The sequence below is a fragment of the Arctopsyche grandis genome, chromosome 9 (genome assembly GCF_051622035.1).
Source record: "Arctopsyche grandis isolate Sample6627 chromosome 9, ASM5162203v2, whole genome shotgun sequence".
NCBI classification, from domain to species: Eukaryota; Metazoa; Arthropoda; class Insecta; order Trichoptera; family Hydropsychidae; genus Arctopsyche; species Arctopsyche grandis.
In genome coordinates, this window is record NC_135363.1 from 20,030,001 (window position 1) to 20,054,649 (window position 24,649).

General features: G+C 32.6%; 3 protein-coding genes across 4 annotated transcripts in view; 1 reads left to right on the top strand and 2 right to left on the bottom strand.

Moving 5' to 3' along the window:
* js (jiangshi) overlaps positions 1–12,807 on the bottom strand; it is a 40,087-nt gene extending 27,280 nt beyond the window's left edge. The window contains exons 1-2 of one of the 2 annotated variants that reach the window (XM_077439053.1): positions 12,713–12,807; positions 5,275–5,575 (exon numbers count right to left, since the gene is read on the bottom strand). In XM_077439053.1, the coding sequence (XP_077295179.1) occupies positions 5,275–5,343 (69 nt within the window). In that variant the 5' untranslated portion in view covers positions 5,344–5,575; positions 12,713–12,807. Of the gene's footprint in view, positions 1–5,274; positions 5,576–12,641 lie in introns of both variants that reach the window. The other variant, XM_077439052.1, reaches the window with a different exon arrangement.
* Positions 1–24,649, top strand: part of LSm1 (U6 snRNA-associated Sm-like protein LSm1) — a 72,447-nt gene that overhangs the window by 8,709 nt on the left and 39,089 nt on the right. The window contains exons 2-3 of the mRNA XM_077439055.1: positions 12,056–12,120; positions 15,457–15,521. The gene's annotated coding sequence lies outside the window, so the exon portion shown is untranslated. The remainder of the gene's footprint in view (positions 1–12,055; positions 12,121–15,456; positions 15,522–24,649) is intronic.
* LOC143917452 (solute carrier family 22 member 3-like) lies at positions 17,188–23,918 on the bottom strand. The gene is made up of 6 exons (XM_077439016.1): positions 23,357–23,918; positions 20,907–21,117; positions 20,572–20,827; positions 18,906–19,559; positions 17,980–18,161; positions 17,188–17,907 (listed from the first exon to the last, which is right to left on the bottom strand). Exons 1-6 carry the CDS (start codon positions 23,527–23,529, stop codon positions 17,725–17,727), a joined length of 1,659 nt encoding a protein of 552 aa, XP_077295142.1. The 5' UTR covers positions 23,530–23,918; the 3' UTR covers positions 17,188–17,724.

The following is a 24,649-nucleotide window of genomic DNA, read 5'->3' on the forward strand; positions in this document are numbered from 1 at the left end:
ACAGAGTTTACACGTTCTATGCAAAACTATACGAGAACGACAACGGCCAATTCCCCGCTCTGGAATCGACACACGGCCAAAGGGTTCCTGCAGTATTGCCTAGCGAAGTAGAGGCCGCGCTAAAAACTGCAAAGAACGGTAAAACCCCAGGGGAAGATAATATTCCCATTGACTTACTAAAATGTGGCGGCCCCCCCCTAATTAATATCTTAGCTAGGCTTTTCAGCAAATGCATCCAGAACCAAGCTATACCAGAAGGATGGAATAACGCAACTATCATTTTAATACACAAAAAAGGCGACAAAAGCGATATCAAGAACTACCGACCCATTAGTCTACTTTCAGCGGTCTACAAGCTCTTCACGAAGGTTATTACAGAAAGACTGAAGAATATCCTCGACGAGAACCAACCTATAGAGCAGGCAGGGTTTAGGGCAAATTTCAGCACAATGGACCACCTCCAAGTAGTTGGCGAACTAATCGAGCGCGCCAACGAATATCAACGGCCATTGTGCCTAGGTTTCGTCGATTATGAGAAAGCCTTCGATACAGTTAGTCATAATGCAGTACTTAACGCTCTAAAAACACAGGGAGTGCCGGAACCCTATGTGGGACTGTTAGCTGCAATATATAAGAATGCCACAGCTTCGGTTAAAATTTTTTCAGGTACAGATAGATTTAGCATAGGAAAAGGAGTAAGACAAGGAGATACAATCTCGCCCAAGTTATTCAATGCGGTGCTTGAGGGAGTTTTCAGGGAATTGGATTGGGATACAGCCGGAGTAAGCATCAATGGTCGCTTTTTGAGTCACCTTCGGTTCGCAGACGATATAGTTTTAGTAGCTCGTGATTCAGCTGACCTACTTATCAGACTAACACAGCTGGACAGGGAAAGCAGAAAAGTAGGATTAAAAATTAACGTAGATAAGACTAAACTAATGTTCAATAGCTATTGCATGCCTGATAGCATCCCCTTAGATGATAAACCAGTAGAAGTAGTAAATAATTATTTATATTTAGGTCAAATAATTGACATGTCTGGTAGTAAAAATGAAGAGATAAAGAGACGTATGAAATTAGGGTGGAGTGCATTTGGACGGATGAATGCTGTTTTTAAATCAAAAATGCCACTCTGCCTGAAGAAAAGGATCTTTGATCAATGCGTTTTGCCAGTGATGACGTATGGATGTGAAACTTGGACACTGAACGCCAAGATGCAAAATAAAATCCAATGCACTCAAAGAAGTATGGAACGCTGTATGCTTGGCATAACGAGGAAAGACAGGAAGCGGAACACGTGGGTGAGAAATATGACAAGGGTAGTGGACATAGTGGATAGAGTGAAGAGATTGAAATGGCAATGGGCGGGTCACGTAGCTAGGAGGATGGACGAAAGGTGGACAAAAGAAGTGCTTGAATGGTACCCGAGAGAAGGCAAAAGAGTAAAAGGAAGACCGCAAGGAAGATGGGTGAACGAAATTAGGAAAATGTGCGGAATGAGATGGATGAGTGTTGCGCAAAACAGAGACGAGTGGAAGCGTGTTGGAGAGGCCTTCATCCAGCAGTGGATGGCGAATGGCTGTAAATGATGATGATGATGATATATATATATATATATATATATATATATATATATATATATATATATATATATATATATATATATATATATATATATATATATATATATATAAATGAACAATGAAAACAAGATTACAAGAACTAAAAAACAAAACTTTTTATATTACAAAAAATACTAAAAACTGTCATATTGCAAAAACTATCTATATCTATCTAAACTAAAAAAATAAAGTTATCGCCTTAAAAATTTTAAATTGGCTAGAATTGATTTTTCAAAACTTTTGTAAAAGTAAAAATAAAATTATATTGGATAATATAAAGGTGTATCTTTTTAATATATTTATTATTTATAAAATGTAAAAAAAATAAACGCCGAGGGGCGGAAATTTTTTTCAATATTAAAAAAGTGATACTAGGTACAAAAAACGTATAATATAACGAAAGCATCGAATTGATGCTGAAGTTCCAGTTGAAAGATTTAAAAACAAAACTAAAATATTAGAAATATTGTCACTTGAAAGTTTCAAATGAATAGTCTGTTTGTCTCAATGTTTCTTTTAAATTTACCTTTCTAACTCTAAATTCATTCATTATTAGCTTATTAACATAAACTAGGCTACTGCAAATAAATCTAAAGTCGAATTTTGGTGTTATCAAAGTCTGCTATTTCGTTATTTAAAGTTTATTTTATTCACTGATTCATATTCCATTGTAAATATGCTTAAATTTTGTGTTCGGCTTGACGGCTGGTCAATCTTAAATAGTTTTTGATAATTTAATAAAAATAAAAAAAAATATGCGAAGGTGCGCAAGGCGTCAATGCGTTGCTACTACACTGAATTAACAAGGGTACACCAATTGGGGTAGTTTATTGTTTACTGCATGCATTGTTTCCAAATGCGTAATTTTTTTTTCGCTCACTGTATATACTCGTACATATACATACATATATGTACTTATTTGTAAGGGGTTGTTAGCATAGCTGTTTCCAGTAAGAAAATTTTACTTTTCAGCACTTCTTTCGTTCTTTTATCCGCTGATCCGCCCATTGCCATTTAAATTTCTTTACTCTCACCATTACATCGACCACCTTTGTCATATGTACTTCTAGCCCAGGTATTATGTTTTCTATTCGGTTTTTTATTCGGTATCTCTCCTTTTTATGTCAAGTATACAGCGTTCTATACTTCTTTGAGTGCACCGAATTCTGGCAGGCAGAATTCTGGCGTTCAATGCCCAAGTTTCGCATCCATACGTTATCACTAGACTACGGATAGAGAGCGTGCTTTTTCCAGGAATCGGGGCGGTTTGGCTCTATTTACAAAGCTAGAGTACAAAAAAAAGGTTCGGCGAACCTTTAACAAAGCAATTACAACAATTGAACAATAAACGGTGCGCTTTGGGTCCGGAGTCTGAAACTTTTTTTTTCTTCAGGCACAGTGGTACTTAAGATTTGAAAGTGGCATTCATTCTTCCAAATGCACTCCATCCTAATTTCATACGTCTCCATATTTCCTCTTCTTTATTACGGGACATGTCAATGATTTGATCTATGTATGTATGTATGTGATCTTTAGTATATGTACATACATATGTACATATATTGCTTTGTTGGTAATGTATTTAAAAACATAATTGCCTCAAGGTCTAAATATAAATAAATTTTAGCGCAAATGTTGTCTATGCTTCCATTATATTATGTGTATTTATAAGAGCTTTCTTGAGGTTATTCAATTTTTAGCTATAATATTGAATACATTTGTACTTTTTTTGTATCACAATATAAGCGTATACTAGAACTGAATAGCAATGACAAATTTTCTTAGATAGGGAGTGTCCTTTTAAGGATATCCTCTTCGGTGGGTCACGACCTAAAAAGGTCATCAATATATTGTGTGTTTGTGTGTGTGTGTGTGTGTATGTGCAGATTCACGCGGATAAACAGAACAAGGCACGACTGGAATTTACGCAACTTACGACAATTTCTTGTCGACTAAATCGGGGCAAACGGTTGTCCTTGCGGCCTACAACTCTCGCTTCGGTTAACCATCTTCCCACCCACGGCTCTTGGCACGTCTAGTGTTTACCATCCGAGCTTAGGATAGACTAAAACGTGAGCTTTAGCATTTGGAACCACTCACTTTGACTTTGGCGTATTTGGCGTTCGTCTCGTTAAAAGAAGATTTGCGTATGCCGCATCTTCGGCCAACAACTCGCAACCGGAGGCCATATTTAGCCGTTGCCGCCGTTTGGTCGTTAAGTCAATCATCCGATGCCATAATAAGCGATCTTTCGTATGAAAAAAATGCAATTTAATACTTTTTTTTCGTTCACGCCAATTCAAACTCTTATTATGAGTGTGGTTTTTGCTCGCACCACCTGCAGCGATGGTACCGAGCTACCGTGCAAATGTCTCATGCTAATTTATTACACATTCAGCAAATTTTCCAATGGAGATTGTGCATGTGCTTTACTATATTAATATCCATAATACTAAAATCGATTAATTTCACGGTTGAACTGCCTGTAAGTGCTTACGAAAATTATTGGGAAAAATTGTGTAATTCTAAAATTTTCGTGTTACGTCTACAAAATACAATATTACGAAACAGGCTTGTTTGCGTATGCCAATAAATATTATAAAAATTATTCGATTTTTCTATAAAAGTTGCAGGTTTTTTTCTTAAGAACATACATACTAATCTACATATGTACATACATAAAATACCTAGTGTCAGTTATTTCATATATTTTTATTGCGGATAGTATTTGATTGTTATTTATACACCTATCTTATATAGCAAAGCTCGAATGTTGGATACAGATTTCAATATTTAAGAATACTTGGGAAAGGTGGCATTGCCGTTGGACCCATAAATGTGTGTAAAATTTAATTAGATATACATACATACATACATATGAGCTAGCGGTATAGCTCGGTAGTTGCGTTAATGCTAACCTCCGAGAGGTTGTCGAGTTCAATCCCATGGGTTGACCTTCATTGAAAAGAAATTATTCGGTGTATTTATGTAGTGCTGCTGATCAGATTCAGATTTTTTGTGATTCCAAGTCGATCGTTTCCTATCAGAGTTTGCCAATTTATTTGATTTCATTATTAAAATGGTTCCTCATCAAATTGGTAAACCAATCTACCTACTATTTGTCACTAGTACTTGAATATAATTTCAAATTTATAATCTTTCGCGTCGGTAAAATCGTAATTACGAATTATTAAGAGATTTTTTCCTATTTTTTTTTCACAGTAAGCTTTCCGGAAATGCATACAATTACTCCTGAAAGTTCCATCGTAATCGGCTGAGTGGTTTAGGAGCCTATACGAGACAGAGACAGACAGACAAATAGACATTCAATTTTATACATTTATGTATATACAAGTTTAAACCATATGTGTTGCTTAAGGAAACTGTAATGGCACCATGGCAACATATATTTGAAATAAAATATTGCAAAACAGTAAAAAAGACTCAATGAAAATTGCTATTTAAATGGGTTTAGAATTAGACCATGTTTCCATATCTAGTCTTACTTGTTGACAACCGTCAATATGAACGATTATGAATTTCTCCGGGTATTTGTTGAATATTTTGACTTCTTTGAATCACATTGCTTATGTCAAATGTGTTTTGTTGTCATGAAATTTTAATAATAAATAAAATTAAAAAATATATATACCTGCATGTGAACTGCTCCTATACATACTGCCACCACCAATACGGCTACAATTATACGGCTTGATTCCATTTTTATTGATTGTTTTGATTTTTTTTCAACACTAAAATCACTCACTGAAACTAGTCTTGGCACAAAAACGTCAACAAAGTATTTTCTTTATTATGATATTTTTTCCGATATCATCAGTTTAAAAAACACATCAAAATTCGACTATCAAAACGAAATCAACTTTTTCGTATAAACGCTAGTATACATTTTTGATTGATTCGTTTTTGATCCCGCGCCGTTTATATCGATCGATCTGAAAATAAAATCAATAAACATCATTGTGAATGTTGTATCGTGTATATAAAAGCATTAAATGGTTTCAACCGAGTTTTAAAAGTTACAGTTTAAACGTGAAACGGAAGTTCGAATATAATAACTCGGGCGCACGATCTATGTATACGTGCCTTTATAGGAAATTTATGGCGAAACCTAATTATTTTCACTCTATTATTAGCGAATACCAGTTTTCAGCACTTTCATAGATTCAATTCCACTGTATTGTTTGCGACTGCTTTTCGAATGACGACAATCGTGAATTCGTTATCATTTCCTATGAGAATCGTTTCACGCTAAGTATAATACAAATGCCGCTTTCACGCGATTTTCAATCATTTTTCTCCATTTGAATCGCTAAAAGTACATTAACGCTTATTTTAATTATCGCAATATATATTACATGTCCATATATGTATGTTCCTACGCTTTCAAATCAGCATGATATATGCGTTTCAATTAGCTTTAACCTTTTCGCACGAACGGACCACCCGTTACGGTATATCACGAGTTCAAAATCATCATGTTTGTATTACTTTATGATATGCTCGTAATGGTCTATTCGACAATTAAAAACTTTCATGAGTTGACTGATTTATCATTTGCCGAATTCAACCCGTAGGTTAAACGGTGTATTAAAATTTAGATTAAGAAATTTACTCATCTTGGAATATTTTACGTGCGTAGTAAGGTCGACTGGTTTACAAATTTTAGATTTTTTGTAAAATGATTCTAAAATTACCGAGCAATTTTAAATAAATATATGTACATGTTTAAGGTACGCATGAACAGTGTGTTTTTAAGCTGAAATTATTGTATTTAGGAAACTACACGGTTGTAAATTAATTCACTGTACAATTGACGTAACAAAAAATAAATACCTATTCAAAATAAAATACACGAGAGGTGAAATTTATGCTAAGAAAATGATTATGATTTTTAACGACCTTCGGTCTTCCGAAATGAAAAAAATTATGAGAGACAATGAGGAGCTCTTCGCGTTTTTGAACCAGAAAAACAGTAGCCATTATCGGTCGAACATTCACACGAGTGATTTCGATTGTATATAAATTGTGAGATTATTTCCCACGTGGTCTAATCAAGTGTTTCGTCGATCACGAAATTGCAACATTGTTGTTTTTCCCTTTTTTTTTGCTTGGGTCCAACAATGGTTACAAAGCACGTGTTGCTTGGACGTATCCATTGAACAATTGACCCATAATGTGCATTGTAATCTTACGCCTATTGAACTCTTGCTCCTAATTTTTTTTTTTATTTAAATCAAATCATAAATACAATGCGTATTTTGTCTACGTAAAATCAGATATAAATCAATTGCTGATTTTTTTCCAGTAACATTTCGATGACATAAAACAAAACAGTATTAGATATTGGTAGTAAATACATACATACATATGTATAATGGAAGTTTTAACGTTTGTATCCGTTTCCATGATGCTGTTTATGACATAGTAGTACAGTAAAACTTTGACGTAACAGATTAATTTAAAACTGGGGGTGTCCGTTAAAGTCAACAGTACAGTATACATAGGTCGGTGTTTGCGTTAATGCTAATAATCGGCCGGTATGCGCCAAAACTGCTACAGCTGTATGATCACTTGCTCATAATTGATTGTTTACGAGTGGTGACTTGTATACACCAGCAGTATAGCTCGGTAATTGCATTAATGACAACCATCGAGAGGTTCCCAGGTTCAAACTTGATTGATTGAGGAGAATTTATTCGGAGTATTTATACAGGGCTGCTGTTCACACTTGGATATTTGTGAATTCAAGTCGATCGTTTCCTATCAAAGTTTGCCAATTCATCTGATTTCATTGTTGAAACGGTTCCTCATCAAATTGGCCAAACCATCCTATCAAATATTTGTCACCACTATTTGAATATGATTTATAATCTATACATTTATATATGTACAATTTAAATATCATGTAATGGCATCATGGTAAAAAATATATATTTTTTTATAAATTTATATTATATATAAAATTGAGGCACTCGATATATGTATGTAGTTCTTACCGTATAAAGACACAGATAGATAAAGCTAGGTGCGTCGAATTTCCACTTTGGAAGAAGACATAGGGGGTCGGTTAACTGGAAATTTTGTTCGGTAAATCCAAAGTCAATTATTTGAAGGATTGTTCTATCAAAGTTTTACTGTACATATATCGATTTAGTAATATCAATTGTTTAGTTGAAACAACCGTATTCGAATTTATGTAAAAAAAGATTTCACTGAAAAAGTTGAGTTCCCGGTGAATAGGTTTTTTTCGTGTGTTCACGTCACGATTTTACGTGATTTTTAAGCATGTTTGATTTTTACGTGACACATATGGAAAAAATGTAAAATATTACGTGTAAAAGTAAATAGTTCACCGCAACACTGCGGTTTGACGTTTGTCACTGATCGCTCAACAATAACAATAATTCCTGTTTATGCAATAGCAAGAAACGTGCAATTACTTGTCACACACACACTCGTTACACCTGCGGAACGATACGTCACGTCAATTTTATTTAATAACGAGACAAACGATTAAAAATAGATCGCAGAACGCGTCACTTTCGAAAACGCCGCGATCCATGAATCGATCTAGGAGGTTATAGTACATTGTTTCAAATTTCGCGGTCCTCGACGATCCAGAACGATTGCCAAAGAGTCGCGAATGAATATATTTTTACGTTTTTTTTTTCTTTTTTCGCCATTACTTTTGTTCATTCTTCGTTATTTTCGCCACCTCCACGGAATCGCGCTAAAATAATAATGTAATAAATGCAACGAGCGAAAAAACAATACACCGACGCTATTAGTGTTAAACGCTTATAAAAATGGATCGTTGTGCAAAAACTCGCGTCGTAAAGTGGCGTAACTAAACCGCGTCGAATGGATTGAAATCGTATATTCTATATTGTATTACATTTGCATACCTTCGAAGTGGACTTTAAGTAATTTTCGACTCGTAAACTGTGCAATGTGCATAATTTTTCGTATGTAATGTAACGTGTGTTGATAATGTCACGGCTCAGTCGATGGCAGATGTGATTCCGTGGATTGAGAAATTGACCGAAAATTCTCAATTAACATTCAAATGGTTTCGGTTCGTGTCGAAATTTTAATCTAATCGTCAATACAGCCTTCACAAGGTTGATAGTTTAGATGTTGTTGAATTATTTCGTAAAGGGAGTCGTAGTGATCTATTGGTTTATTTGATGTCGAGAGAAAGGTTTAATAGCTTTTTAATTTAACTAATGTTATTTTTCAACCAGCAGCGTGGAATGTGGTTAGCATATATGCTTTCGAACATTGTGAGTCACGGGTTTGAGTCCCACTGGTTGCTGCTCTCCAGACCTTGGTTTGTGACCCCAGGTCGATCGTTTCCTATCAAAGTTTACCAACAAATTGGCAACCTTTACCAATTTCTAGCAATTTTAGAGTTTTCAGCATCTGAAATTTCGCTAATTCGTTAAAAAATGCTGCAAAATTTTCCACAAATGTCTTGCAAAATCCTAATTTTTCAATAAAAATGTAAGTTTATCAAAAATTTGCCAAAATTTATCTATAGATGTCTCTATGATGTTAAAATTATTCTAAAAATTGTATATCGATATTTGTAAATGGCCAGGAAATCGCATTGGGGTTCACCTGTTAGGCCTTCCTTATATATAAATACATTAATATGTATGTAAAAATAAAATAAATCCCAATGCGCCTTCCTGGCCAATTATGTACAAACATCGATATACAATTTTTATATAATACCAGCTGAACCCGGCATTCGTTGCAATGCCACAATAATGCAAGTGATTCCCGTTCCCGTTTCTCGATGTGTTTTGATAAGTGGATACTTCAGTTTCAAATTAATACTTAATAATCAAATTAAATTACAGTAATGATAATTTGTCGAAAAAACGCAAGCAGCGAACACATTTGAAATTATTGCGTTACAATGCCACTGATTCCCGTTTTTGGGCGAATTTTTTTACAGAAACCATCGCGGGCATACACACAATTAGTTTATACGGGCATACTCCTGTTAGTTTCATCGCAATCGGTTGAATGGTATAGGAGCGCATACGTGACAGACAAACATTGAGTTTTATAGATATATATATATATATATATATATATATATATATATATATATATATATATATATATATATATATATATATATATATATATATATATATATATATATATATATACATAGATATAATTTTAACAAAGCATCATAGAGTCATCTATGCATAAATTTTGACAAATTTCTGATAAACTTACATTTCAAATCATCAAATTTCGAGACGCTTAGAAACTCAAAATTTTCGAGAGATTAATGGACAAATTTGCAGCATTTTTATATACATATATGTATATACAGTGAAATTCAAAATGCTGAAAACTCGGAAACTGCGAGAAATGGGTAAATGTTGCCAATTTGTTGAACCGTTTCGATGAAAATCAGATAAATTGGCAAAATCTGATAGGGAACGATCAACCTGGAGTCACAAACTAAGGCCAGCATCAACCAGTGGGAATCGAACCAGTGACCACTATGTTCGAAAACATATATGCTAACTACTAGTCAACGATGCTGATTATGGTAATTGGTCACAAAGACAATTTTTGCCATGAAAATCGCGAATACACAATATTTGACACTCAAGTTCTCGTTACTATGATAGTTATCGTTAGTATGATGAACTTTTCGGCTGCCAGATGTTCCGTTATAGAGATTTTAGTGACTTTGTGACGACTAATTTGTGACCAGTAATCACCGAACCGCTGATTATATATATATACATATGTATGTCAATAAAATATGACTCTATAGGCGAAAAATGACATGCAAAACTTATTTTTATTGATAGATAAATATGGAAAATGGGAACGTAAATATTATTTAAATGAATATGCTATACAAAAGGAAATTGGTGTTTCCGGTAGAACTGATTAATGTAATTTAAAATACACGTGTTTGAAAAGTAATCGAATTAAATATTAAAAAACTCTCACTTCCGTTAACTAATTATTCCGCTGTGAAATTAAAAAACATATAGATATGTATTTCAAATGATATTATATACTTTTAGGTATTATACATATAAAACATTAAAATAGGCTTAGTTGTTGTAAATATTTTTTCGCATCTAATTTTTTGAATTTTCTTTTGGGCATAGAAGTTATTGTGTATCCAAAATTGTGTTTGTAAAACTTTGTAAACAGGTGATTTTTTTTTGAATCTGGTAAAAGCGACTTGAATAATATACAATATACATATGTACACATAAATAATGTATCATACCAAAAATTATATGCATTTTTATTTCAACATTAAATTGAAATGGTGTAGGAAAAGTTGTATCTCACCATAGATAGAAATTTACAGCTCATTTAAAATCATATAAAAATCAATGTAGGCATAATTATTTTGAACTGCTTTAAGTATAGATAATACTGTATGAAAATGGTTATCATTATCATACAATATATTTATTCGATCGAAAATAGTATTATATTATTCAATCAAAGTGTCAAAGCTATAGCAGTCGATTCTAATGCTAATTTTATATATTTTTAATAATATTTACCGTGATTCGAGCCCTTACCGACAACATGCTAAGACGAAGATAATTTTTTACCATAAATTTATACGCACATTTAAATATTTTAGGCGAGTAATATACACGTTTGTATTTATTATGTAATATATAATATAATCCGAAAAAAGACATAGACCTTGAACGCGAAGACGAACAGCAAGGAAAGTGTGTGACGAGAACACAGACTATACCTATATAATAAATATTAATTTGTGAACATTAACAAAACTGGTATAACACAAAATTAGCAAAGACAAAAACGCACGCTTGTATATGTATATTATGTGTTATATAATACGTAGGTACGACAATTATCGACGATGGCAAATAATTAAAATGTTTGCAAAGCATGATTTGACTACCTTTCTAACTTTTAACGATGGTTAAGCACTGGTAATACTGGCGCGTATTACGACAACAAATGTTAAGTGTTAAATGGCAATTGCTTTTCGTACACAATATAATTTTTTTTATTGACGTAAAATTTGCACTATTCTCTCACGATTTTTCGATATTAAGAGCCTTGACTTCGTACATACATTTTACAGTCGAGGATCCGTTGCCGCCAATCGCAATTGCAATAAATCGATAAAAAGCCTACCGCGTATCAAATTCGATCTTTGAATCGCATGGCTGACCTTATATCTACTATCTATGTGTATTATCTGCAAAAGGTTAATTGCAACCTATCGCCACATTTAATTATCGCTTTAGAGTTACATTTATTAAATAAGCGCGCGAACATAAATCAAAAATGTTTTCACACGATATATTGTAAATTATAGGGAAAAAGGTGATCCGATATTAATATTGTTTTTGTTTTGTTTTCTTCAGGCGTGTCCTTGATCTATTGCTGAATTGAAGTGGAAGTTAAAAAGTGAAAAACCTGATCAGAACCGGTAAGTGTGATTATATATGTAGGTAGTTTCGTTAAACTCCATATGATTTATGCGCGCGACAACTTCAAGTTTCACTTTCGATATTTGAATCATATTATGTTGATAGTAAAAATAAATTTTTAATAACTGTTATTAAAAGATGGGTCAGTTTTATTTTCTTAAAATTGAAAAAAATCTCATATTTACATATGCCTAAACGAAAATTAGAATCGTAAAATATATAGATTTATAGATAGTTTATTGTCTATGAAAAATTTTATGTTATAAATTAAAATTAACATATTTCAACATTTGAAATATGTACATTTTTAATAGTAGCCTGCGTTTTGCGAAATTCGATAGTTTTTTTCAAAATTTATTAATAACTATATTTTATTCAAATAAAAGTAATATCAATGTGTCACTTCAGAATAACACATGTTCACGTTTGGTTCGTCACTATATAGTTTTGACAATTTTCACGTAATTGTATTTTTATTTTATTTTGTGGTTTTTCCAAAAGCACTGCGTTTTGCACTCACGAAAACTGAAGTCGAAATTTGGAATCGATACGTCAATAAACGAAGTGTTCGTTTGATGTGTGTTTTTGTACCCGGGCTGTCGGGTGAAAGACACGACCGCCTAGAAGCACATCGCATGCAAGACTGACATTTAAATGTTCGCCGGGAGATCAAATACCGTGTGGATGTTGGTTGTGCAGTGTCTCGTCGACCAGTTGCGTATTGCAGGGGTCGTCAATTGTAGCCGTGACAGTGTGTGTCAAAGTTTAAAGCGTAACGGAAAAAGCCTTGCATGAAAGTTTGTAAGCTCTTTGCGGTCCGAGCGAGATCAACGAGCGAGGCTTTACGAAACCTAGAATTTTCATCTTTTTACATGAAAATTTATAGAACTTTTGGAGAACTATTGTATATTCATAATGTTTTTTGTTTGTATGCTTACATCTTTGTTGACATTAATTAAAATTGTACAAACATATTGTATATCTACGTTACATATGTACATACATACATATATAATTTTTCGGTGACTTAAAGTTCGGTGCTGTGAAGTTTAACCTCTGAATAAATGATTAACACTGAACTGAATGCCTCAATTATATCATATTAGTCTGAAACACTAACGAGTGCTATAAACCTTTTCATTTGACTGAGAAAGCTTTTTGGTTGAAGTATTTGTACAGTTGTGCAATTAAAATCAAACTTTTAATGTGAATTTTTATCTGAACGTAGGCATTAATACTTATTGGTGGACATACAAAAGCAATTGACCTATAGCGGTAACGATGATTTTAAGACTTTTTTTTCGAGCTACATATATTCTGCGTTGCATTCGATCAATAATAATTTCTTAATGTGTTACATTCTTCATATCTTTAATAAATTTTAATTCCAAATGTATCATAGCAACACAGTATACATAAATAAAATATTATTTGAAAATATGAGCCGTTATATTTGTCCACTTTTCTTCATTTCGAGAAATATTTCGCAAAATATTAAATATAATATGTTGCATTTAACTGTTGGTGTTCTGTAATACGTTTATTCTGGTTTTCAGAGAGTCTGGAAAAATCGAATTGAACAATTTGTGAATTACTCCAACATAAATAGTATTTTTGGAACTGAAAATTAGATTGGCACTTTCAAATATAACGGCTCATAAGAAATTTCATTCCGATGCTTTGCGTTAGTTATTTATCATATAATATTATATCACAATTGTGACACATTCGTATACCCAGGCTAAATATGGTTATGCTGAAACTACATTACAGTTCTTACTTCAAATTGCATTGGCAGACAACATAAAGTGGAAAATTGTTTTGTAGGCGTTACTACTCTAAAACAAACCTAACCTGATTTTTGCAATATCGGTTTAATCTTGAAATCATGGACATGAACGATCGATGAATGCAGCCGGCGTAAAATTCAATGTTAGATCTCTTCATATCTTACTTTTTATCACAATCGTTTTTATTACAGTCGGTTTATTCTTGCGACGACGTCGAATAGATACATTTGACACGAAAGATCTTATCTCGATGGTCCGACATCATGATGTTGTATATGTACATATACATACATACATACATATATACTGATAGTGATGGAATCTAAAACGAGTCACGATCTTGCAATTCACTTTCTAGCAACTGCCCCTTCTAGGTATTCTTCTGCCGATCCGATCTAGATGAGACTTAACTGGATGAATGGACGATGCCCTTAGAGGAGCGTTGCACTGTACAATGCACTCTTCGTTTAAGTACATGTGCATATATTATATAAAGTAAGAACAACAACGATGTTCTGAGAATAGATTTATCGCGCGAGGACGCGCATTGATTGCGTCAATTATTGAACGCCGTATGCCTACCCTCAAATTGCTCGTTATATATTGTTGTAACGAAATTTGCGATTATAAATGCATTATAATGGAATTATTAGCGATTCGCGTGGAATTTTCAAGTGCGTCATCAAATTTTCCAAATTGGATTTCCTATACGATTTTCCGCGAATCTCATCCAGAATGTTAGTTGAACGTTGGTTGAATGTATGCTAGGCTAGGCTATTTTGTGGTTATCATACGAACTTGCGTAATAGTTTTAAGCATAAGTACTATGCCTACGTAAAATTTTTAATTTGACTGACTTTAATGACTTGATTTTTGTTTTTCCCGGAAAAATAATATGATGATTCTTTTTTTTTCCAAAATTCTAACAACAATTTAATTTACATGCCGTACATTAAAAACTGAAATATTGGAATGTTTTATATACATATGTACCTATAAGTCCTTTGCGATCGATGAATTCGATAAAATCATAAAATTCCGAAAATTATTCAAAATTTCTGTTTACATTATTTACAGAGAAGTAAATTTAGAATAGGCAAAGGTATTTGATAAACAATTAAGTAAAGTTTTCAAAGCAAGTCTAATAATTTAAAGTTCAAATCTTTATAGGGACTAAAAATGTTTTGTGAAATTTATAATACTTTTTTATAACTGACTTGTCTATTAAAAATTGTCACTTAAAATTATTTCTTCATTAGTTCATTCCCCAGTAGGCAAAAAGGCACCCACAAAATAAGTGTTATATAAAACCTTTCCTTCTGATTTGGTTTACATAATGCTTTCGACTTTAAGCAATAAATATGTTTGGCATTTGCCAACACAGAAAATCTTAAAATATTTTAAAAACGTTGGAAAAATAAAATGGAACGTATTTTAATGCACGGAACCAATGCTCTTCAAATATTATCTATGTATATATTTTATAACACATAAATTATACATTGTTATAATCAGATTAAATTAAAATATGGTAATATTTTACAGGTATAGCGTAGGCAGAAGAGGACAAATGCTTTGCGTCTACACATCTCCCAGTATGGTAAAAGTAGGTAAGCCCTGTACCTATGAATAGATCGTTTCCATCCGATGATTCACGCGTGAATAATTTCGTTTCTTCGAATTTGTCTGATTAACAGTTTTGGAGATTGTATTATTCAAAAGTCAAGTATTTTTTTCTCAATACGCATTCGCGCCTTACTCCGACCGCAACTTCCTGTGAACCGCATGAACTTTTACGGATAAAATTTTAGCGGGTTATTCACATGTATCGTACATTTCTAAAAAACGGTTATTAACACAAATAAGACCGGATACTGACTGACACGAAATTTTTTAAGAGGAAGTAGACGTCACTAGGAAAGTAACGGTTCCGGATATCGAACGGTCAAATTTCGTTTACTGCTGCTATTCAAATGCATCTATGATTATGCAAATCAGCGATTTTCCAACTCGGATAACACTCGTGCGGTACACAGATATTTTATGTTGAAATCGTTCAATTAACGATATGATGTAAAGTGAAAATCGTGTGAACAATGAACTTTACACCAATGTATTATGCACCTTTCCATATGTGGCAGAGTAAAGTTGATTGTTGAAATTTTACTTTTTTCGGATTTGCTTTATTGTGAAATAAGCGAGGATAACACATAGACAATTCCAATTAATGCCCAAATTTATTTCGTAATATGTATGTACATATGTTCTTTTTATAGAATTTAATTTGCAGTAATTTTTACTTTCTTTGTGAAAACGCATTATGATTACATTTTCATGCACTATTGCACCTTCATACATATATACATATATATGTATATATACACATTCTATATGTATTTGCAATACATTGAACAATTTTTCCTATAGTCTCAAAATTATTCTACTAAAATTTTATACTTGATCCTTATAAAGGGAATTACATACATAAAATATGATTACTTTATTATCACATTTGTTTATTAATCTAAATTTATTAAGTTTGAGGTGTTAATACGTCTATTAAATTGTTGTTGCAAAGATTATAAAACTTCCAACTTTCGATACTTTCACTTAATATTCATTGACTGTAAAAGATTTACAGGTTCATTGGAACGAATCATTATGTGTACATTATTAAGCTAAACACTGAAATCAGATTAAGCTCTAATAAGGTAGTTGATTTGTTTTATGATGGACGATTATAATTATATAATACATAAATAATTTACGATTTGCTATAGCGCAGCGTGTCTTCTTATTATTATGACATCATTTCAGACAATCTTTCAATGTCGTATAGAATTTTCGCATATTGAAAATGTCAAACGAGGCATCGATTAGGATAACGCAAAATTTACGCTTCTTTTTATACATATATATGTACATATCTAGTGGTATTTGATGGATTTGTGTATCGATGTTTGAAATTTGTCACATTCGGGTTCTACGACCCGGATAGGGTTTAACGTGTACCTATTTCGAACTTTTTTACTTTTTTTGTTTGTCTTCAGCTGTCATGTATTATTATATGTACATATACATATGTAAATTAACATCATATTTGAATAATGTTAATAAGACTTATTTTAATTGATTAAATGTTGAGCGTCGTGAATGACCGTCGGTAATGGTTGATTTTGATGTTCATTCGGGAGATCAATGATTCCGAAGACGTTCACATCAATATGTGGCTTATGCGTGCAAAATAAAATGGATAAAAAAAACGCTTTTGATTTTCGTTGATGATTTTAATCGTTCAATAAAATTGTATGGGTTTATTTTACATTTATTTTATTTTCTAATAAATTTAAAACGCCTCCGTGTTGCGACAATATGGTAATAGACCACTTTTGATTTCGCCTGACTCTCCACACACCATATTTAACACATTGTTTACCACGCATCGTCCATTGAAATATTAGTTAAATAATATTCCATAGTTTCGTTCATTTTTATTTTGGACGTAAGTGGATTGGTATTTTTACTATTTATTTTCACATCATTATTTTCACAATTCATACCTAATTTATTTATTTGTTATATAACTAGTATCACGCAATTGTACATTATACATATATACATGTTAAGAATGATGAATTGAGATCTACATACTCGATATTAGAAATTTTCTTTGAGACATTGAATGGGCTGACAGACTATTGGACGAATGGACTCTTGGTCGATGGATACTAGACCAAGTGTCCATTCAGCCAAAATTCCGCCTACGATTGAATATTTGCATGTATGTATGTATGTATGTATACTATTATTATTTTACGCTGATATATGAGGTTCTTTTTCTTCTTTTACTATTTTTAGAGATGTGATATTTTTAGCTTCTTCTATCGTTTCTGGTAATCTCAAGTGCAACGTTTCCGGTGATGTTAGCATTAGTAGGGCAGATATAATACAAGTGCTTCCGAATAATATCGACGGTAACTCTTCCATATAAACGGTCTGAAAAAAATGATTATTTCATTAATTGAATGTAATGCTTATGATAATTTATTTATTTTCATTGTGACTTACCAAGAGCGGTGTTTGAGGAGCCAGAATCGATCCGACCCTTCCAATCATCGAACAAAATGCCAAAAGGGAGTGTCGCAAGGTTGTAGGAAAGAGTTCTGACGTGTACAGATAAATAGAACTGAATGCCAGCGTGACGAAAAGTTTACCCAGAAGGTAAACGGTCATCGAGAGCCACTGTAAATCTAAAAAAACAACAACAATAAATAACAAACATCAACAGCAAAAAAGAGCACAGCATCAATTACTGTTGTTAGCGTGTGAGATATTGCTCGAAGCACTGTTTTACATTATGTATTAAAAAAATTTAATTTTGGAGTGTGATCGAAGGCCACGAACGAAGAATTACACACTAAAATTTGAAGCAATGTTTACACGGTCGTTTTTCACAAATGATCGCATTTGAGTAAAAAACCTAAATGGGTATTCTATACAAAAGTGTATAATCAAAGACGGTTTTAACGTAAATTATCACTGTGACAAAAGCGTTGTTTGTGACTCTAGCGTAGGTAGGTACACAAGCCTATGAACTCATAAACGCATAGAGGACATTTGACAACGACTTTTTACTGACAAACATGTTGTTTGTTATGAACAAAAGTATCGCTGTTCGTGTTCTGTGGAGTAATGACCGGATCAGTAGATTCAGTAGTCGTTTTGTATCAGCATACAAAACATGGAAATGCTTTTATCAGCGTACAAAATATACAGGCCAAAAGCTTTGAGAAAATGCACATGGAGAAATATTCCTTTAATATTCTATCCTAATTAAAGGCATTTTAACGGAAAAGACTGACTAATAAGAAAAATCTTCTTTGGATCGGGAAGATATCAGTAAACTACTAATCGTGGGTTGTTTGTTAGAACTAGAAAATATTCTAGACATACAATATAAGCAATATATTATATTATAAATAAACATTTATTACCTTCATCCTCTGGAATGAAAGCAAATGAAAAGTTGCAAATTCCACCGATGACGAACGCTATGAATATAGTCCACTTTCGTCCTATATAGGTCATTCCGAACAAACCCAACAAATGAGCTGGAACTTCAACCAGAGCAGCGAATATAAAGTTCAGATACAAATTTCCTGCCAGTGCCACCGCATTTATCGACAGTCCGTAGAAGCAGAACACACATGTGATCCACCAGAACGAACACTTGAGCAGTCTCAAGACCATAGTCTTCGATTTGAACACCTCTAAGTACGGAGACTGTGTTTTCTCGGTGGGTGTTTTAGATTCGTCATTGCTGTCGAATTTCGAAGCATTTTCGGCGTTGAACTTCAAAGCTGACATGGTCTTCTCGGACACTTGCTTCCCGTTGGATTTTGCCGCTAATTGTACATTGTCCAATACTTCTTGGTAGCGCTTCTTGGTGAGCAGCCATCGACTGCTTTCTTCGATTAGCCAGTAGAAGAAGACGACGAGAATCGTCGGTGGGTAGACAACTTGGAGGAAGGTCCTCCAGTATGGGAAACCCATTGCAACAGCACCCATGATCGCTTGACCGGAGCCGAAGAATATGTTGATGATAGTTCCGGCAAGGGCTCTCGTATTCGGAACTAAAACCTCCAAGGCTGTTGAAAACAAAATGAACTTATTATATGATAATGATGTGTTTGCATGAACTTTCACCCGGCTACTTGAACAACCTTGCATTGATCAAACGCACAATCCTCAAATATAATCCTTTTGTTATTGCCCACGAATTAAAAAAATGATCCTTGACTTTTGTATATTTGGCTCCGGGGTGTGTAAAATACACCTCAATTTTCTCTAATTCAAACCAAAGTGCCCTATACGTTTTAATTTTGAATGGACGTGTAATTTATCTGTGCACTACCTACTCCATAAGGTCATTCCAATTTGTTTACCGAATAAAAAATGTATTGAATCTAATATTATATATGTACTATGTAGTGGTTTTACCCGGTTTCGCTCGGTATTTGTAATATAAACCTCTTAAACATGGCCAATCTAATAGTTAACATTTTATTAAATTTATTTGAATAGTTTTATTTAATTTAAATTTATTTGAATATTCATTTGTTCGATGAGGTCACGGATTTACGAACTAACAATAGTTACATACATACATAGTTACAAAGTCTCTTTTGAAATTATATATGTATATCTATAAGATGTAGGTACATTTGTTGGTATATGGAAGTACATAATTCTGAGAACAGAATCCATCATACTCTATATTTTTTGACAATTTAATATTCTTCTGCATGTTATTAAGATTTTTTATAAATTTTTAACCGGGACAAATAATAACATTTACATTTTAAATGTATTTTAATTATAGGTCACTAGTTGTCTTACCCGGCTTCGCTCAGTATTTGTAATATAAACAGCATAAACATGGCGAATCTAATAGTAAATATTCATTTGTTTTTTTAATTAAATTTATTTGAATCGAAAAAAATAATATTCAACCAATCGAATCGTCGTCATAGAAACTTTGACTTGTTTTGTTCCCAACCAAAAATACTTACATACATACAAACTTACATAAAAAGTCTCTTTCGAAATTACATATTAGATAAAGTAATCTAATTTGAAATATGAAATAAATTAAATTACCTAAGATATAACAAGCTGTATATACTCCAGACCCTAGACTTGGTTCGATGAGCTCGAACGCCAGAAACATGCCATAGTTAACCGAAAGAGATTTTATTATTCCGAGACTTCCCTCCAACACGCAAGAGATGAGCAGAGTAGTTCTTCTGCCGAACCGATCGGAAATGTATCCCACGAACGGCAATGCAATCAACGTACCTAGACTGTGTATGGTACCTATGAGAGTCCTCTTCCATTCTTCACACGGTATTTCCATCTTGAAACGACGAGTTTTTTTTTTTTAAACGCAATGCAACTTACATATTTTATTTTAATCCGAACGAGAACTGGCTCACCTCTTGCACGAACGTGTAATCATCCTTGAAGACGTATTCTTCACAAGGTACCTTCGTGGTTTTGTCAAACCAGTCCGCCGGACATGATGTCTCTGATGATGAGGAATGGTTTCGTTTGATGTACATAGAGCATCTGTCACCATTCTCAACAACATTTTCCAGCCATATCGGTTCGAACTCCTTGACATCTCCGTCGCAGAACGTCTTACATCTTCGTCAACAGTAAATATCTACATATAAATATTTCACTCCAAGCAAAATTGATTTACACAATGCAATATAATAATATAGTAAACTAAAATTACTTATAATCTAGTATGTTAGTAAAATTTAAATTAACAATAAGTGTACGTATATATTAAAGCCACGAAAAGTGTTGAAAGCCATTCGCTAAAAAGACAGTAATAAACGCACTCCGATTAGGGATACTACGAAAAAAACATGTTTATCAGTTTTTTTTAATCAAATGAACTCATCAATAACATCGTATACCAAAAAAATAATTAATTTTGTTAAATTGACTCGTCTTCTTTTTTTGCACTAGCAAACATACGCATAGTATGTCGATATAGAATAATATAATAAATCCTCAGATAAAATATTGAGACTTGTTGCGTTATTTTCAAACTAATGTTAATACGAAGGTGAACAATTAATTGACAGATTTGCGATGTTTTAATGTGAAGATTTATTATAATTGAACGCTAATAATTAACTTTGAATTTATCGATGGACGAGTGAATCGATTCCGTTATTTTCTATAAGTTTTCCGTTTGGAAATGTTGTTTAATGTAATTATGTATGTTATTGTGTGTATTAGTAATTGAAATTACAACAAACATCTAAGTATATCGTAAACATTGATTGTTTGACGTAAATATAAATAATCTCAAAAGTAGGAGCACGAAATATATCTTTGGATTTATTTCAAATCGATGTTGTCCTACATATGTATGCTTCACTAGATACAATATTTCTGGGAATTTCAATTGAAATATTATATTTTTGACAAACTCGGCACCCTTTTTTTTATTTTTTCACTTAAGTTTAAACGACTGAATTTAATAAAAAGGTAAGATTGTAAAGAAAATATTTTTTCAGCCTTTTTATAAAAAGAAATTACGTATAAATTTTACTCAATGAAAACTAATACTCGTATTATACAACGCGTGTATATTTATTTGCACATATGTATGTACATAGGTACATATATTTATCGACCATTGTAAATATTTTAAACTAGTGTCGTTCCCGTTGATTTCAACGGGTGGCTTCGGAAAGGAATTGATACACGAATTAAAATAAAGTTATGTTATATATAAATATAGTGTAAGGTAAATAATTACCTTACACTATATTTATATTTATATAAATTTATAGGCACGTGCGTGTATTAATATTAAAAATCCGAGTGCTCATTAAACACTGACCGTTCGCCCGCATCGTAATGATGAATTAATGTGTGTGTGTGTGTGTGTGTGTGTGTGTGTGTGTGTGTGTGTGTGTGTGTGTGTGTGTGCGTGTGTGTTTCTGTCTTCGTGAATGTATGTCTGTGTTTACGCTCTCTAGCATCTGACGCTGAGGTCATCCGTTTCAACTCAGGCACTCAATATCAGGAGCACATGTCAGACACTCAGGTCCACACATTCCGGCTACCCCAATTCCCCACTTTTGCAGCGTCTCATCCACACGATATGGTCGTCACACCACATCCCTATACATAACGTCCTGGCATTCTAAAATGATTTTTTTTTAAATTTCCATACTTGTCCACGCATCCGCCACATACATACAAACATACAACGCATCCTTTTTATTTATATATATATATATATATATATATATATATATATATATATATATATATATATATATATATATATATATATATATATATATATATATATATAATTAAAATCACATCTCTTAAACAATGCTTAAACTACAGATGCGTATTAGATAAAAATAAAATTAGCTCACGTGCAGTATGCATGAACTATAGATTTAGTATGTCGTTCAAAGTTTCAAATCACTGACAATAGATTTGTTCTAGCTAATGTTTATGTGTAGATAATATGTACGACTTATTAATATGTATCGTCAAAAAATTTTTAAGATGAATCTCAGTTTGTGTTACTTGGGAAGATAAAACTGGTGTGCCAAAATAAGTTTTAATCAAATCTTCCATTTATTGAACTAAGTGAGTGTTATTTTATTTGTTTCCAAGCGAATCATTAAATTTATTGATTTCGCACGATGCAAATGTGGTGTATTTTATTATTCATTCGCCACAACTGTGGCTATATTGAAAAATTATACGAATACATACATCACATTTTACTTGACTAAATTTTTCATTACACAAAAAAGATACATCACATTTTAAATAATCCTCTTCGCAATTTCGCATTGCTAAAAATATATTTAAATATCTAAAATGCATTATTTACCTATATTTTGTGTCTGGCGCTGAAAATATGTAGTTGTTTGCATGCGTGGATGTCAAAATGACCGGAATCACCAACAAAATAAAATATTTCAATTGATATTTTCCGAAAACACCCACCTCTTTCAACACATTGTCAAAGTCAATTTCAATAGGTTTCAACTTCTCTTCAGTCATTTTTGTAATGTTTTTGCACTTTTTTTTTAATTTAAATAAATATACCAAATGTATACATTGTTGTTATCGAAACGTATATATAATTTCACTTTTTTGTTATTGAATACACATTTTTATCGGATCGCGTCGATTTTTTCACGTTTTCATCGTCACGGAAATGTCTCGAATGTGCAAGATTGTGTTTGAATTCTCGACGTATTATTCTTATCGCCAATCGATTACTACTGACGTTTCTTTACAATAGGGGGAGAGAGAGAGAGAGAGAGAGAAGAGAGAAATTAATATTATACGTATTGTAGCCGAAATTGTAAACCTTGGACTATTAGCTGATATTACGGTCGTCAAAAAAAAAAAAAAAACCACCTAAGCACTCGGATAATTGCGTGCATATCTGGATATATTATATGATATTATTTTATCTGCATGTTTGAACAACTGAAGTGATGTCGATTATCCAAACAATTTCGATTATTGATCGTATCTCACTTTTGACATACGTATTAAACCACCGCATGTTTTGATTTATAAAAATGTTTCACGCATTGTTGTTGGGAATCGGAACGTGACTTTGAGAATCGGTCATTGAATGGACTCTAATAATATTTATTTTACGTACATATTATACATATATGAACAAGTGTGTTATTATTCAGATACAGAAAGTTCCACTGTTCGTATTTGTTTAATAGCCAGAGTTGGTGCATTTTTCGTACATGAGATTTTTATTCCCCAATTTGAAAAATTAGAGTTTCTGTGAGCAATTTCAATTTAAATACGAATATATTATAAAACTAAATAAACATTGTAATATATTTGTTTAAATTATACAGAAATAACATGTGCAAATGTGAAAAATTCGATTGTTTGAAAACCTTGTAATTATTGAACAATAATTAACATTCAACAGTAAATTTACAAATCTACAGTTAAAAGCAATAACTTTTTTATTTATCACATGGCATTTAAAAAAGTTAAATTACTCAACGTCATTACTTTCTTAAGCACGTCTTTGTATGTTGGGGTTAATACAAAAACAAAAATCACTTATTAATTCATATTATAATTACACTGACCATACGTCCTTTATTTAAGAGGACCGTGATTTATTTCACTGTTATGT